The 18,677-nt window shown below is 37.6% G+C and overlaps 1 protein-coding gene across 2 annotated transcripts in view; it reads right to left on the bottom strand.

Annotated features, from left to right (window-relative positions):
* LOC145673091 (queuosine-tRNA galactosyltransferase-like) overlaps positions 1–18,677 on the bottom strand; it is a 60,238-nt gene that overhangs the window by 29,921 nt on the left and 11,640 nt on the right. For both annotated transcript variants that reach the window (XM_081742446.1, XM_081742447.1), the window contains exon 2: positions 11,835–12,057. In XM_081742446.1, coding sequence (XP_081598572.1) covers positions 11,835–12,057 — 223 coding nt within the window. The remainder of the gene's footprint in view (positions 1–11,834; positions 12,058–18,677) is intronic.

Genomic DNA, 18,677 nt, shown 5'->3' with positions numbered 1-18,677 from the left:
GATCTTCATCAACTCACCTAGCACAAATACTTAATTGTTCTTCGCCATTCACATCACTGAAACCATCAGACATGATAGAGAACAGAGAAGGGTTTTGAAATTTGATTTTGTTACATATATGAAAAGCAATTTATTGGCCCATGGTTTCGAGATTTCGTTCTGGATTTCAACATTCATGAAATTACATCTCTTCATGTTTACCCTTATCCGGCTCTTCAACTGAGGAAAATCTTCAGAGCAAAGGCTCGTCAATTGAAATAAATTCCTGAACCGGAAGTCATGTTATCTAAATGCGAGTCCTTGCCTTGCAAGATAACGTATACTTGAGATTACATTTTTCCAGGAATTTCCTGGCTTTCAGTTGTTCATCTAAAATTTGTCTGTTTAGTTGGTTTTCTATTTTTTTTTTTTTTTTCTGCGTGTAGCGCAGTACAGCCAGTTTAGGGCATTCTGAAGTTTCGTGTATACTTAATTTCTCTTTAGCCTTCTTCCAGTTGCAAAATCCTACAGTAGAGAAAGCGTCTTCCATGAATTTAGTAAGAACTTAAAAAAAAAAAAGTTTTTCAAGATGTCCATACAGTAAAAACAGAAAATGACGTTAATTTTGTTTGGATTGATGTGCAGCCACGGAAGGAACTAAGTTGGCACAAATTTCAATGATCGACCTTTTCAGAGACTGTTGTGGAAAATTTGTAGATAACACTAAAGTCTAATTGCTCTTTGAAAGGTTCGAAGGATGGAGAAAATCTGGACCACTTGCTAGACGTGAAGATTGAGAGGTTTCTTGTATTGACACTGATGGTGATGGTGACCGATACAAGATTTGAATTTCCATTGTCAGTTTCAGGTTGTAATCCATCAGCTGAACTATCATTTGAATTAATTTTTCTCTTCTTTTCTTCAACAATGGGACTGCTTTGGCCCATGTGTTGTCTTCTTTTCTTTTTCTTATGACAAATTGATCCATTTCAAACAATAAAACAACATTAAACAGAAACAAGAGATGAAAAACTTCATATCAACGTTATATTCACAGTCACGCACATAAACACAGCTGTCTAAATAACGTTACTATTGGAGAAAACACGCTGCAAAACATGTCCTTTTAAAAACAGTGACACACTTTCGCACAGCTCAGTTGACGAAGTTCAACAATACATTAGAGAGAACACGCAAAGAGGCCTACGTTACCCGCACACGAAGAAAAAGGTCTTTTAAGGCAGGTTTTGAGCTATAGTCTATTTCCGAAGCTAAACAATGTTGTAAGTCTTCCATCGATTGTCCAGGTTGGCACAATAATGGTGGTATTTTTACATGAAGCCGAAACAGCAAGAGTCGGTATATTAAATAAATAAAAAAAATCATTCCCTATTTTCTCTTTTCTCTTTGTAATGCTATAAGTGTAGAGGGAAAGGAATCTTTTTAGATACTTGGAAAGCGATATTATTTTTCTTGCAGCTACCGCTTTCTTGGAAGACTAAAGATAAAATCTCAAGGCAGAAATATTTGAAACTGAGCATTAAACTTTTGATAAGTACTACGTCGGTAGCTGTTCAAAATGAAAAGACACACTAAGAATTGCGTACTTTCAATTAGAACCTATTATTTTCATAAAGATACTAGCTCACACACACAATTAATTATAATGTCAGTGATAGGCTATATGGTGTTCATTGGGCCAGACACTCTAAACAATAAAGATTCATCTTACACTGGAGAAATAGTTATGCTTCGTTTTTCATTATCTTTTGACAATGAAACAAATGCCGAAGAGATATACTAACCTCGTATACAAATGTGCGGTGTTGGGATGTATAACTCGTTGAGATATGATGCTTTACTTTTTTAAATTTTCAATACTTCCGCGTACTTCTAAAAAATGTAATAAAGAAATAACTGCCCACTTAAAAAATATTCAATTATAACTCAACAATCTTCACAAAATTTGCAATCGATCAGTGAAAACGGCATCTTTCCAGAGCTTGTAGTCTCCGAGATATCATTTTTAAAAGAATTTGCCACTAACATACTGTATAAACTTTTCTTGACCACAAACATATAAACGTAACATTTTAATATATAGATATTTCAAAATTTTCTTTTTGCTGCAAATGAATGTGTGCACGCTTTATGGTAGTTTTTGACGTAGCTAATACAGTGTCGCTACATTCTGTACTTCATTTATATACCCTGGTAATTGTTAGAATTTTCTTCAATGAAGCTGTAATTCCTTTCAATTCCAGGAATTATTAATTGACAATCGACGTTCCCATTCCAGTATTTCATCATTTTTGGTGAGATATTTGGGGAAGAATTCCTGCTATACAATTTTCTGGAGGGGGGGACAATCCCCCCCTAGAAAATTTCTGGGGGAACGCGTCCCCCTTATTCCCCCGGCTTGCACGCCCATGCAATCGCTCAGCCAACGAATTCAGTGGCTACAGAAGTCTGTGGTTCAAGATGTGAAAAATTCCTCAACCGCACGATGCACCGCCCGCACAATCACCAAGGAACATTTCCTCCCAAGAAGTAATGGAGATGCCGAAAGACGTTGTAGTCAGTGAGAGAGATATTAGAGGAATAATAATGAGTGTGGAAAGATTTCATACTGCATACTCATGCAACTCGTCGTCCTCTGAGCTACATGATATTGTGTAGTTTTATGGAGCATGAGGACACAATGTCCGTTCACTATTGCTGGATGCTTGAGAATAATTTGTGTTGTATTTTATTGAGTTTGCACTATAACGATACACAGTGACAGTTTCACCTCAACGAAGAAAGACATGATGAATCATCCCAATCATCGACCAACATATAAGCAACGAAAAATTCTGTGCGTTTTGGAAACCATCCTGGTCGTTGATCACAATTCAACATTGTCCTAACAGTACAATTGTCGCAGCAGATCCATTTTTCATAAGAAAAGATAATCTGATACAAGAAATCTTCCCGATTGTTCCATACAATCAGAGAACTAAATACATTCAGGTGGCAACCTTTGTTAACTGGTATTAACCCATTTGACACTCGGAAGTCCACCTTTTTCATCTTATTGAATGGAGCCACACAGTGATATACCTAACTCGCCTGCAATGGGACGAACACTTTTCCAAGGGTCTACTTCCACGGAGTTCAAACGAACATGATGCTGCTCAGTGTCCAAGAGACTCAGTTTGCAATGCTGCGTCACTGGAACGAAATTTCATAAACCAATGAAGAATGGTGCGTTCATTCGCCATTTCTGGTTCAAATGTACTGTTAACATATTTTTTGCAGTTTGCTGTGCAGAATATCTCAGTTTGAATACGTAAAGAAAAATCACTTGTAATTATGTGTTATCCATGGTCCACTTTCATGGACATTGTTCAACAACGCATTCCCTTCTGACTGTGATACCCCAGCCTGCTTGCTAGGCGTGTACGAATTTGTAATGGACCTCAATCCATTCCTGTATTGTATTGCTGAGACGAGTTTCCCACCGGATACCAAAATGGACATTTCATTTGCACTTTGTCCACTTTCACGTAAAATAAATAGTAATACAACCATAATGCAATATTTAGAATTAAGTATCGTTACACGTCATGATGAGTGAGATTGAATGGCACCACGAAAGGCTATCCAATATCAGACATATACCAACTTTGGGTCGTTCTAATGATATCTTGTGAAGAATGTAATGCAGCAAAACGGAAAATAGAACAACCACATTAGCAAAAAGATCCTCACGGCAAATTTTATAACTAGTAACAAGCAACAAACGAGCTACTTCCATGAATGTAGTCAAGACAGTGTTCATCTCAGTTCAGTCAAGTGTCTCTAATTTTTGTAAAGTGACTTGTTTCCGTTTTTAACGGAATAAATCCATTTGATATTTAGTTGTTGTTTGGTTAACATTACATGGTCACTGAAAATATTGTGCTTTGTTGTATTCCCATAAACTTACATCAACAATTATGTTATGTTTACTTTTTGGCTAAAAGTGATTATTTGCAACAAATGGATCATTTCTTGTTCGAACTATCAAATCAAACTCTTCTCAGATCTACAGCCTGAGAGCTTTTGAAATATCTACATGCAGAGGATATTACACTTCTCGTCACACTTTAAAAAAAATAAAAAATAAAAAAAATAAAAATTAAAAAAATAAAAATAAAAATAAAAAAAATAAAATGAATAAAAAATACAATAAATAAATAAATTCACGGAATGATAGCTAATAGATTGGCAAAAACAGATTTCTGGATTTTTTACCTCTAAACCTGTTTTATTGATTTTCGAAAGTGGTAAAATTACCGTTATGCACAGATGACATGTGTCATTGTTTTTTTAGGAGTTGAACGGTATTCACCAGGTTATGGCATATGCTGATGATGTAAATTTAATAGGGGATGATAGGAGAACAACAGAAAGAAATGCAGAGATCTTATTAAACGCTTGCAGGGACATGGGTTTAGAAGTAAATGCAGAGAAAACTAAATATATGGAAGTGCGTCGGGACCGTAATACGGCAAATTATGGATGCGTTAAGATATTAGATAATACTTTTGATAAAGTAGACAGTTTCAAATATCTAGGATCAATGTTCACATACGAAAATCAGGGAATTTGTGTTACTATTCGGTTCAAAATCTCTTGCCGTCGCGAATTCTGTCGAGGAATTTGAAGCTTAAAATATATAAAACGATAATCATACCTGTTGTTCTGTATGATTGCGAAACATGGTCGCTTACTCTAGGAAAGAACATAGACTGAAAGTATTTGAGAACAAGATCCTGAGACGAATATTCGGACCCACGAGGAACGGGAATGGGGAATAGCGGAAACTTCATACGAGGAACTACATAATTTATACGGTTTACCCAACATTGTTAGGGTCGTCAAGTCTAGGAGGCTTAGATGGGCGGGTCATGTAGCTAGAATGGAAGAAAGTAGAAACGCTTTCAAAGTCTTGACTGGAAGACCAATCGGAAAACGACCATTAGGAAGACCTACGCGCAGATGGGAGATTGGAATACAAAGTAGAAACTGGATGCAGTTAGCTAAGGATAGAAGTCAGTGAAGAGCTTTTGTGAACGCGGCATTGAACCTCCGGGTTCCATAGGCCATAGAGTTAGTTAGTTATTTCTGAGATAACAATCTCGTAATGACAGATGAGTAATGGCTTAAATTTAATATTGGAATATAATTTATAAACGGGAAGGGAGAGGTAGAACGAATTACTCTTAAAGCAGCATAAGTTATTGATGAAGATTATAATACTGATGAGTGAAAACAACTGAATACAAGAATTTCATATTTGTATCATTTACACTATAATTTACATCTGTCTGCTAAGTATTTATTTTACTAAAGAAACACATTTCCTGTGACCATCATATCTCGGAGTAATTACTATATTTTCTTCACAAATACTGGAAGTGTTCAACTAAAAGCATTTTAGATACTGCCTATCTTGCGATGAACCATCTCAATTTGAATGTATGTCAACCGCAATGCGTTTCTGATTAGTATGTGTACGGCATAGATTGGTAGTCGAAAACCCACTCAAACTGAGATCCTACATATCTTATACGTCATAGTTTAGATCAACAACTACAATGAGAAGAGACCGTTCGAATTAAGACAGTTGGCTATTAGCGTCGGGTAGCACGGTCCGATGAATGAACATATTAGTTGTTTCCCAATAATGACCAGTTTATGTATTACCACTTTGGAACAGTAAAAGAGAACAACTAAACAGCCCAAGGGAAGATATCTTAGATAGTAATTAACTTTTATAAAGTTATGCATGGAATTATATTTGTTAAGTATTCTGAACAGTCTGTTAGTTTCTAAATAATTCTTAAATGAAGAATTGAACCCAAATTAATGAAAGGGTTATGTTACGAAGTCAATCATTTACATAAAAGACATTACAGAACCAAAACTAATTTGATATCCGCGAGTATACAGATACAGTTTGTTACAGAGAAACTCAGAACTACAAGAATCTATTGAAACAACAACCTTACTGTTTGAAGAAATCTTTAAACAAAATATTGACATTCTACAACATGAATGAATGTCTTTAGAACTAGTGTCGAAAATAAAGTCAGCGTTAATATGAAAAATTAATTCGAAACGGTGGATTATTAAATAAATACGTAACTGTATTATAGCGTGATACACAATAATTTGTTCTTTTACTAGTACTGAGTGAGACAAATACGTATATAAGAATGACATATGAAAGTACATTCTTACGAAATTTGAGATTTTCGAAAACTTTTTCTAGTAGCTTCCAGGAAATGAGGAAATGCAACTACCAAACGGATTAATTTTAAAGTGTAACATATTGCAAATGAATTAACATATATCAACTTTCTACCGAAAATTACCAGTATGAATTGTATTACAAGAACAGTACAGATTCATGTTACCCGCTTGGCTTCAGACCAGAATTAAACCGACGATTGCCTTTGATCGAAGATAAATTACACATATGTATATGACATGTTAATTAACTATATCGACAAAATGTAAGAGAGCATTCTTCACATAAAAATAAGAAAGAAAAAAGTTTATATGACCTACGGGGAAAAAAGTGAATAGTTTCAGAACCAGGGCTGTACAAAATCGTGGAAAAGCTACATTTCAACATGAGTTATTTCGAATTCAGACATCACGAAGTGGCAGTACATATCAGCGAAAAGAAAGACATACAAGGTATGTCCGGTAAGTAATGTCACCAAGTCTACAAATATGAAAACAAAAACATTTATTCACATAATAAGAAGAATAATAGTACCTGTACATTAAAATTCTTCAAAATATTGTCCTCCTGCGTCGATATATCTATGGAAAGGGATTTCCAATCTGCAAAGGCATCCTGCAAGTCCTGTTCTGGAAGTGCGTTTGAATCCATTTTACAAGCTGCTTTCACGTCGTAAATTGTTTTGTAACGATGTCCTTTCAGGGGGAATTTCTAACGGGGAAACAAAAGAAAACTGTGGGATCCAAGCTGGGACTGTAGGGTGGCTGAGGCACATTAGATTTGGTCAGGTAGCTGGTCACGACGAAGGCAGTGTGAACTAGCGCGCTGTCATGATGAAGTTTCCAATCGCCGTTGATGTCTGGTCTGATGCGCCAGATCCTTGCTCTCTATCTCTTGACTTCTACGTAAAAATTGGAGTTAATGGTTGACCCGGGAGATACAAACTCACGGTGGACGATCCTCTGATGCCAAAAATCCAATGAGCAATGGTTTTGATTTGATCATTCGAGCCTTCTTGGGGCGAGGGAACGCCGAGATGTGCTACTAGGCACCTTGCTTCTTCTGTTTCGAGGTCGTACTGGAATATTCACCTTTCATCTCCATGATAACATTGTTCAAAAAGTGAGGATCATTTCCACACATTTCCTAAACGTGTTGAGAAATTTCCACTCGGCGAGATTTTTGGTTGTCGATCAAACGCTAACACTCTTGGGACATGCTTCGCACACACTTTTCTCATGTGTAAATCCTTGGCCACCAACCATCTCGCAGACAATACTTTTTGGAAAAATTAACTTGTCAGGCGTTAAACGAACACTCATTCGATGGTGTGTTTGCAAAAGTTCTTTCATACGAGTCACATTTTCGTCGTTGACGAGTTTGACGGGCGTCCAGTACGGGCTTCGTCGTCGACTTCTTCACGATATTCCAAAAACGCCTTGTACCATCTGTATACTTTTTTTTTTTTTTTTAAATAAACACTGATCCCTGAAGCTTGTTGAATCATTGGAAAAGTTTCCGCTGCAGACTTGCCGTGTTTCATACACAACTTGATCATGTGCCTTTGTTCCAATAAGCGCTGCATTGCGATTTGTACAAGAGATGGAACAGAGGTTTACGAAATTTCCCGTCCTTCATCTCCGAGAGCTAGGAGACAACTGAGCAAACATTCGCTCGGTAGTTGACTTATACCACCATCGATCTTCTTCAGATATAGCGCGCTGCAACGTACTGTCGATTCACATTAAAATGTATGACATTATTTTCCGGACAGACTTTGTACGCTATATAAAAATGTATATTTCAATAATGTGCAATGGGTGCGTAAGAGATTCCCAAGAGAATATAATTTCCAGATTTGCTCCCAACAGAATTATCAGATATGATCTGAGCTCAAGTAGGCTCCAAAGTAAGTAAAAGATGGCCCGTGACAACGGTGAACATAGAATGCTTCGGCAGGAAGTCAGAATTGTTAGGGACTGTCAGCTCCACGATATCTTGTTCGGAATAACGTGAGGTGTGATGTATTTTCTTACGGTGTTATATATACTGACCAGCCAGAACATTAAACCCCCCATTACTTTTCGAACGAAGTCATTGGGTTGACGTAAAAGTCACGGGCAACACAAAAACCACTTGCCAGTGGCATGGATCTCACCCGATTAGTCAGTATGATGCTTATGTGTAGAATGGGGATGGCCCACGATATATCAGAGTTTGATAGGAGCCAGATTATGAGGGCCAAAGAGCTGGGAACGACCATCTTGGAAACAGTGCGACTCAAAGTTGGGAAAAAGACGGTGAAATCAGCACCAAATGAAAAGGTGTGGGGCAGTCACACCTCAATAAAGATATCGGACGTTGTAGTGTCGAGGTTGGCACAACTGGATAGAGCGAAAATTACGGGACAATTAACAACAGACTTTAACAGTGGACAAAGCACGAGTGTGTCTGGGCATACAGTTCACCATGCAATGTTAGATATGGGCCTTCACAACAGATGTCCCACACGCGTCCGCACGGCATCGTCGATTACGACTGAAAGGAGCAAGAGAACCGCCTAGCTATGGCACAACGTGGAATAGTTCGATGAATTATGATACTGTCTTCATCATATAGATGGCCAGGTCAGACTCAGTTGTCTTTCGGTGGAACAGCTGCTCAAGACGTCCACAGGAGGATGGCGACAGACCAGAGGAGGCACCATGATGGTTCCTAGCTTTCGCCAAGTCATTGTTGATCATATACACCCATTCATTTTGGTCATCTTTCCAACTGGTAATGGTATCTTTCAGTAGGACAACACATCCTTGTGCTGTAGTGGTTCGAGGAAAGCTTATCGCGAAATTTATAGGAATTATGTAACTTGTGAGTGCAGAAGTGGTCGATAAGAATCCAGCGATCTACCAAAGCTTCAGTGTTTTCATGCCAAACATCACTGTTGATGTCTTGCGAACCAAAGATGGAAATACCAGATATTATGTAGGTGGTCATAATGTTTTGGCTGGCCAGTGTATGTGAAAAGGTAATTAAATACTCGTCAGCTAGGGAAGTCCAAAGAAGAATCCACCACCTGAAACTGATCACTTGCTTCGAGATTTCTTAAAACTTGAAACATGTTTTAAATTAAATCTATCACAGAAGAAACTGACTTGACCTTGCTCTGCAGGAAAGTGACTATTCACATGATCGTTCTTCCTGCATTATAAGGTACTCATTTTGCAATACACGCATAAGATAGGCAATTGTAGCAGAAAACTTATATTCAAGTTATCTTTAATGAGCACTCATACTTAAAATGGCCACCCACCTTCCTTTCAAAGGTTTATTTTAAGAACCATATGTAGAACATTTTACTACTTTGGCTTAAAGTTCTCCCATAGTCATACAAAACTCACATTTGTTTGACTCAATTTCGCTAAAGAAAAGTAGTTGGCTAGGTAGGAGAGTAGTCCCAAAAGTAAACGACCCAAGCAAGCAAAAAAAAAAAAAAATCTCAACATCGTGTCCTTTTAGCTCAATACACTTTTCCCAGCGATGTTCAATAGCTTCGATACTCTGTTTATAGTATGAATCGTCGAGCTCCTCAAAATAGCCATTAACAGCAGACTCCATCTCTTCATTTTTGACAAATCTTTTAACACCGAGCCATTTTTCCCAAGTTTGGAAAGAGAAAATATTCCGAGGGGGCTAAATCTGGCGAATAACGTGGGTGAGGAAGTAATTCAAACTTGTACTCATTGATTTGGGCCATCGCGATAACGGATGTGTGAATTGGCGCATTGTCTTCGTGAAACAACACTTTCTTTTTTGACCAAATGCGGCTCTTTTCCTTGATTTCATTATTCAAACGCTGCAATAAGTTTGCATAATACTCGTCGTTGATTGCTTTTCCATTTTAAAAATTATCAATGAAAATCATCCCACACGCATAAAAAAAATAAAAAAAACAAGCCATGATCTTGCCAGCAGATAGAACTGTCTTCGCCTTCTTTGAAGCCGATTCTTCCCTTTCAGTCCATTGTTTTGACTGTTTCTTCATCTCAAGTGTGAAGTGATGGACCGATGATTCATCCACGATGATGAATCGACACAAAATATCGATTTTATTGATGTGAAATATCACCAAACTTGATTGGAACATCCTCACGACGCTATTTTTGTTCTATTGTGAGCAAACGCAGCAGCCATCTCGCGAACAGCTTTCTCATGTTCAAATTTTCAGTCAATATTCAATGTACAGCACCTTTTAAAATGGCTACCATGTCTGCTAGCTCGCGCACTTTCAACTGATGGTCATTCAATAATATTTTGTACATTTTCTTGACCATATTTGGCGTGGTCACCTCATTTGGTCGACCAATACGATGTTGTCTTTGCAGTTCGTACGGCCTCGCTTAAACTGTGCCACCCAATATTTTACTGCTGTAAACGAAGTAACAGACTCCCTCAGAGTAGAATCTAGCTCTGCTTGGATATTAGTTGGACTGAGACATTTCAAATTAAAGGGGCCGCGGTGGCTCAGTGGTAGAGCGTTCACCTCTAGTGCTTGGGGTCCCGGGTTCGATCCCAGCCCCACCAAATGGACTTTGTGGTGGACAAACACCGTGTGCGTGGGTTTTCTCGGGGTTCTCCCGTTTCCTTCCACTTTCTTCATTCCACCATTTCATTCATTTCTCATCATCACCCTCTCCTTTAGCCTAACCGGCATAAGCGTGGGACGTAAAACTCAAAAGATTTCATTTAATTTTTTTTCAAATTAAAGTATTATATTACATAACGATGACCCATTTTTCCATAATTACAAATTAACTAAGGGTGTTCATTATTGATGGCTGCCAAACAAATACTAAACAAGGTATCGTTTTCAAACTTAAGTTTTATAAGGTTGGTACTTTCGAGCAAAATAACGTTTTTGAAACAACAACCGCCATCCTTACATCAGGTCGGTTACTTCTGAGAATACCCACGTATTAAAAAAGTGACTGTAGATTTCTTGGAATGCAAAAAGAATGACAAATTTGGGCTTACCAAAACATTTATTTCAACGAAAATAATAATTAGTAAACTATACATAATTCAAAATCAAAAGTAGAAGGAAATACATTTGAATCGTTTTTTAACACCATACACTCATAAGGCAGTTTATAAAAATATTGGGATATAATACGTAATTTTAATTTACAAGATTAGTTCTTATATTTAACGCTGATTCATGTAATTCTTGATTAGTCACCTTCGACGCAGCAAATGTTCAAAAACATTCTAATTTGCAATATAGAATAGGATCGAGAATTTCGATAGACTGTCAGATAAGATCCTTTTGTGTTTTACAAGTTTCTTTTAACCTAAAAAAAAAAAAAAAAAAAAAAAAAATCCTTTATTCACTCTACAGATACACTCTAGAAAGAGTTCGAAAATTAGGAATACATTACCACCAATGAAACAGAACCTGAAGTTTATGCTTAAGGATAATAATAGCAATAATAATACTAAATCAAATCGTTCCTATTTTTGTATTAACATTTATTCTGATAAAACATTTTGAATTTTTTTTAATAATTTGAAACCATACCTCCTCTTGGAGTTGAGTGAGCACCTTTCAGTATATTTACATTTACTGATTTCTCCGTCATCTTCTCTTTCCAGTATTGCAGAAGCTCCTGTGTTTTATCTGTGCTAGCGTCATCATAAATGGAAATTTCTAACTTTAAAGTAGTACAGGCCGTTTGATCATAAACTGACTGGAAGCACTCATTGATCCACGCCTCCCCATTATGTATAGGCACGATCACTGACTGAAACAGTTACAAAGCGAATTATTAGATATTTTAATAATGACTACTCCATGACTTAAGAAACACAAATGTCTATCGTTACAAAGATAAAAGCCTATCAGTGGACCCTATACTGTATCAAGCTTATTAAGGATGAATTATTACTTGCTTTCCTAATATTCATATTGCACTTCAACTGTCATCTTAAATAGCTTCTAGACTTCTTTTCGAAGCTCTGTAACTATCAGTCTACAACGTTTATTTTCCCTGCCTAGGACATGTCAGCCCACCTTAGATACTCGATCATATTAACCGCACAACTTAATGAATTTGGCAACGTCTGTCAAGGATATGCTTTAATGTAATAAGAAGTAAGAATGTCTTCCATTGGAGGAATAATAACACTAGCCTACGACGGTTTTCAACATTTGATGATGGATTCCTATGTATCTTGGTGCGCTTAATCCAAAAAGTAACTTAGTTTCTTTCCATCACGTCAGACTTGTTTATAAATGGCAATGTACCAAATGTAATATATGTCAAAAAATTATTACAAATATGCGATTTTATGGTATAGTTTGATCACCGTTATTATCTTAAGATCACCACACATGACCCACTGATGATCATCATACTTAATTTTCTAGAGTATAAATAGTAAATTTTCGTTAACGTTCTTGTAAGTGTACAGAATATCTTATGGGTATTGACGCACACCTGTTTCCATTGTGAAGCAGGCCAACTGTCTGGCTTCGTTTCAACAAATCGATGAATAATCTCCAATCAGTGCTTTCGTACGAAATGTTAAATGTCTCAAACAGTCCACACACATCATTGCAGAATACCAAGTTTTCTTCTTCCGACAAGTCTGGAAGAAACTGTTGTTCTCTATGCCTAAACCAAGATAACGAAGTGCCAGTTGCGAGCAAATTCTTTTCTTGCAGCCTGGAACGAAGCAATTCTTCTGCCTCTTTGATGAGATGTAAGTCGCGAATCAATCGTTCCATTCCAAATGTGTAAATGGTTGTGGTGCAGAACTTGCCAGGTTCGCAAGCCTCGTCGTTCTCGTCGGCGTCTTCATGTCGTTCACTTTCGGAACCATCTACTTCAGGTAAATGTTCTGGTTGCATAGGCACGTGCACGTCTGGAGCATGAGGGAAAGGATGTGACGCCGATGGCACATTTTGGATAGATGATGTTTTTAGCTTGATATTGAAAACGTAAACACTAGTTGAACAAAAGTAACAATCAGCACTGTGATTTTGTGGCTCGCGCCGGACCATCGGAACGTCAAATCTGAAAGTCTGTTGTTTCCCGGTTGACCACCGTCTTGATGTCCTACTTGTACACCGAAATACGCGAGATACATTTGCCGCACGAACGTTGTTCAACTGATCGCGGAGTGCACGTAAGAATGGTTGCACCAGCACTAACAGTTGCAGTGTACAGCGCGTTTAATGACGCAAGTGCTGTCATCTGCCGGTTTATGTTGCTAACAATCATAACAAAAAGATCATCATCAGACAGATGGCATCATTTTCGATGTCTTCACATCTGACCGTATGTCTCATATTTGAGATGTTTTAAGACATGTAACACATTGTGATTTACAAACAATTCTGACGTGTTGGATACGCACTACGGTCATTTTTTGATTAAGCACACCAAGATACATAGGAATCCATCATCCAATGTTGAAAAACATGAAACAACAGAAATAATGCAGGCCTGTGAATTGATGTGTTCAAGTGGGTATCTATGTCACAGTCATAATTACTCGGTTCTTAATAACTTGCTTCACTGGCTTAACAGTTTTGCCTAACACGTTAAGGAAATGGCTTAAAACCTATGGGAAATGTGAACATACATATTACAAAATATGTGGTATCATTCACAAAACGGTTGCTTTGAAGCATCTTTTCTTGACGTAACACATCGTTGCGGATATCGAAATGATAGCATGCTCCTTTTCGATGTAACTTGTAATTGACTGGCGTCCGGAACGACGTACCGCTACCACGGTATGTTTTATAGAATGTGTATTTTAGTAGTAGCAGTGATTGTAGGAAAGAAGTCGCTGCTGAATGGAGTATTGACCAGCCAGATCCCGAGCTGTCCGCATATGCTTATTTTCTTCCGTCGATTTTCCAACTCGAATTCTTTCTGAAAACACACTGGTCCTCTACCAGTAGTTCTTCCATTTTGGCTTCCAGTCCTCTATAGACTATTTCTGTCAAGATTTTTAAAGCATGCATTAGAAACCTATCGTTTTATGAGTCTCGAATTTCTCGGCATATGTTAATTTTGGTATTGCCACTATCTTGCTTTCTTGGAAATTTTGGAACACCTTCCTTTATAATTAATGTACACACCATGTCCTGAACTATTTGACCCACACTTTGTACAATTTCTGTCATTATCTCTTCAGTTTTAGTCATGGATCTCTCTTGTTTACTTTTATAATATATTGCTCTTTGGACTCTAAAATTTGACTTACAAGCCACCCCACGCCTTGGCAAGTTTTTATTATTATTATTTTTAATAACAGTATTAACTAAAACACGATTATTCTCCGCCCAGAACTAAATTTTCTTTCTCTTCTGTTACGCCTTCCTATCTGGCTGGGGCTTCTCTCACGACCTCATTACCAAAATAAAATTTTCTTCTACTTTTACACCTTTTGCCACTGGCATATACAGAACGTTGCTCACGATAAAAATGGTCGACTTTAAACGCTCGCCCAGCAGCGCAGTTTCCACTGTAGCAAACTCATACACAGAAAAGTATCTCTCTCTATAACGCCTTGCTAATTTCTGAAGACTCTGCTGAAACCCTGCAAGGTACGGCGACGACGTCGACCAACTACTTGTTTGAAGAGTTCAAGCCCACTCTAGTGCATTGGTGACACGCCAGGGAATTTCACAGCGATACAAGAATATAGGATAACTCGAATTCCAGTCTCTTCTTCCCTCTTTGCGAATGCCTAGGATGACCAAGAGGTAGGTATGATTGGAGGCTTTGTCGATATTGATCCATGTATTTCTGGTCTCGCCAGCGTACAGATGGGGGATGTGTCCGTTCTACAGAGGATCCATGATGTTCTCCTGGAAATAAGTTTCGTTGGCTCTAGTGTTGGAAGCAGTTCGCCGAGGGCAGCGTTCCGCGACTACAATATCGCGACACCACTAGAAATCCCTTGGAAAACTTTTCCATCATGCACTGTAACATTTGGAACTGTACCAAAGTGATGACAGTTCTAGGGCTATGCTAGGCACAAAAGACCGTATTTCAGTTGGAGCCAGTAATAGGAAGAGAGTCAAAATTTCTAAACGTCTGCTTTGTGTAATTTGCAACCAGTACATCAGCTATTTTCAATGCATTTCCTTATTGAACATAGGATTTTCTAAATTTACACAGCTTCGTCCAAAGAACTTTAGCTGGTGCTAATGGAATGTACAGTCTGAATTTGTACAACACACTAAAACGTCAAGTTGATGAAAGAAAATGTTAAATATCAAACTTTCACTAATGATTCCATAATTTACTACGACTACCTACAGCTTATAACGTGTGAGTCTGTTTCTGAGGACTGTTCTTTAGCAACTTGCTTTTCTTGTCCACGAACAGATGTCAAGAAAACTACTGGAAGGCGCCCTAGAAAAAAACTTAATCGCAACTTTGACTTTCCGTCATTTTTTTTTTATAGCTGTAAATTAGAAATCAATGACGTTATCATAAATTATTTAGTTATTTTGTCAAAAATTAAACGATCTTTTTATAATAAATTCATAGCAAAGCAACAAGGTCCGTTTTTCAATTACATTAAAGCAAAACTTTCTGAAAGTGAATTAGTTGTTGTTCGTGACTCAGGAAAAAACAACGACTTCACCGTACAAGATAAGGCACAATCATTTCATTGGACTATTAACCAAATTACAGACTACCTCTTCGTTATTTATCATTAAAAAGATGAAAAATAGGTTATTATAATTTGGTTATAATATCTGACTGAAAGGAACTTCATATTCTTTTAGAAAGCTTGTGGAATTCCACCAAACTAAACATGGTACCGTCCTTGAAAAATTTTTTACATCTCGAATAGTTTAACTGCACAGTATAAGAGCCATAAGAACTCTTGTACTTAGGTTTACATCAATAGAACTTTGGAATGTAAACTGAGTGGCTTTTATTTATTTATTTATTTATTTTTTTATCACAGCCGACGCAATGAAGGCGACACTGTAACGAGACTGGCAAGGAAATCAAGTCTCCAATGCTTATTCTCCACCATTACAATTTGATGAATGGGCCAAGAACAGTATTTTAGTAATTAAATTAGTATTGGTTACTTATTCAGAAATTGCGACGACTGATGAATTTCTTAAAATAAAGTTTTGAAGATGTTCATGAAATTCCGGGATGCAAAGCCTCCATACCTTCCTTTTCCGCGATAGAATGTCTGCACGACTAAGCCCTTCTTCTCTTCAAAATCTAGCATACACCAGCTAGTGATATACAAGGTGTGACAATTAAATAACGAGACTGCCCACCTCCTGTCGTGCACGATGGTGGGGGGGAGGTAGCTAATGATGTGTTCTTGATCCCGAACCTTCATGAGCAGCCACTGTTTGTTTCATGATTCTGAAAGCTTTTCTTTTCTTTGCAGGCTTGCATGAAGACAGTGTTCTGTAGTAGTGCCGGAATCATGGTGAACAGTAAAGCTGAGCAGCGCATTAACATCAAATTTCTGGTGAAATTAAACAAAACACCGACGGAAAGTTGTGCAATGTTAAAAGAGATGTATGGTGATAATGCTACGTCACGTACGCGAGTTTTCGAATGGCAAAAACGATTTTCAGAAAGTACGGAGGAGGTTGAAGATGATGAACGACCCGGCTGCCCTTTGAGTTCAAGAACGGACGAAAATGTTCAAAAAATTAATGAACTTGTGCGGAAAAACAGACGTCTGAGCATTCGGATGATCGCAGACATGACGAACATTAACAAAGAGACAGTAAGACAAATTTTGCATGATAATTTAAGCATGACTAAAGTTTATGCAAAAATTGTCCCGAAAAACCTCTCTCAGCAACAAAAAGACATTCAAAAGATCATTTGCTGTGACGTCATGGAATGACTCAAAGCAGAACCAGACTTGCTAACATGTGTTATCACATGTGATGAAACGGATTTTTCAGTATGACAACGAGACTAAGCGTCAATCCATGCACTGGAGGACTCCCACATCGCCAAGAATGAAAAAAGCACGAATGAGCAAGTCGAAAGTGAAGGCAATGCTCATCGTTTTTTTCGATATCAGGAGTATCATCATGACTGAATGGGTGCCTCAGGGTCAAACGGTGAATCAGACTTACTACAAAGAAGTCCTAATCAAGCTGAGGGAAAGAATAAGGGAGAAGAGACCGGATTTGTGGAAGAACGATGCATGGATCATCCACCAAGACAATGCGCCTACCCATAATGCCCTTTCTGTGAAGCAAGTTTCAGCAGCCAAGCGCATTCCTGTGCTTGACCATCCTCCGTATTCCCCAGACCTGACTCCCTGTGACTTCTATTTATTCCCAAAAGTGAAATGAAGGGAACACATTTTCAGTCTGTGGAAGAGGTGAAACGAAAAACGGCAGAGTTGTTGAACAGTGTGACATCTGATGACCTACAGCATTGCTTTGAACAATGGAAGGCGTGTATGCAGTGGTGTATAGATAGGGGAGGGGAGTATATTGAAGGGGATAATAGTTAATTGTAACTTTCTTTGCAATACATCACATTTATGACACCAGTCTCGTTATTTAAGTGCCACACTTCGTACACAATGCTTCTATCAAGTGAAATAACTGAATACGTCACTGCAGTTTACGAAGGGAATTGGTGGCTTGGATTTGTTGTCACTACTAATTAAGGCAACAAAGTTAAGGTAAAATTTTTGCACCCTCATAGACGATCAACCGTCAAATTTATTATTCAAATACATTTGATGTGCTGTGGATGCCTTCACAAGACATGTGTGCAGTGACCTCAGTTAAACCTACTAATCGTATATAGCGTCCTGAAGATGACGCCCCAAAAAAACCGCCAGAGCCTTCTAGAACTACATTTCTTCAAAGTAGACTTTAGTCAGAGGTAAGTCTTTGCTGATAGATGATATAGTTGTGTAGCTTGAACTGACTGCCAAATGTTACAGTGCAAAGGAAATTCCATTCAACGCATATGCACACCATTTAGCCATTATCAGTAAGTTTGGACTGCCAAACATAGACATATTAACATTATATTATTTTTTATTTATTTTACATAATTTCCTTCGAATAATGGCGTTTATTTTTATTTTTATTTTTTTAAATGTATGCTCTTGCCTATCTGTAGTTAATATACTAAGATTGATCTACAAACGTGCTTGCCTTCTTGTCGACTTTCTGGAAAGAATCACATTAATCTTAACGTAATATAGGCTTTGTAATTTAGTTAATATATTTTTCTGATATTCTGGTCTATGGATTCTTGTGAATAGATCCCTTCAGCGGATCTGATACACCAGCACTTGAAAAAGCTATAAACAGGACTTGTCCCAAAGCACCCAAAATTATCTAACTGTGAACATATCGCAAAAGTTACTGCTTTCC

This window comes from Thermobia domestica, chromosome 16, assembly GCF_964235325.1.
Source record: "Thermobia domestica chromosome 16, izTheDome1.hap1.1, whole genome shotgun sequence".
In the NCBI taxonomy this organism is placed as follows: Eukaryota; Metazoa; Arthropoda; class Insecta; order Zygentoma; family Lepismatidae; genus Thermobia; species Thermobia domestica.
Note: the sequence above shows the minus strand (reverse complement) of the source record. Positions and strands in the feature narration are given on the sequence as shown.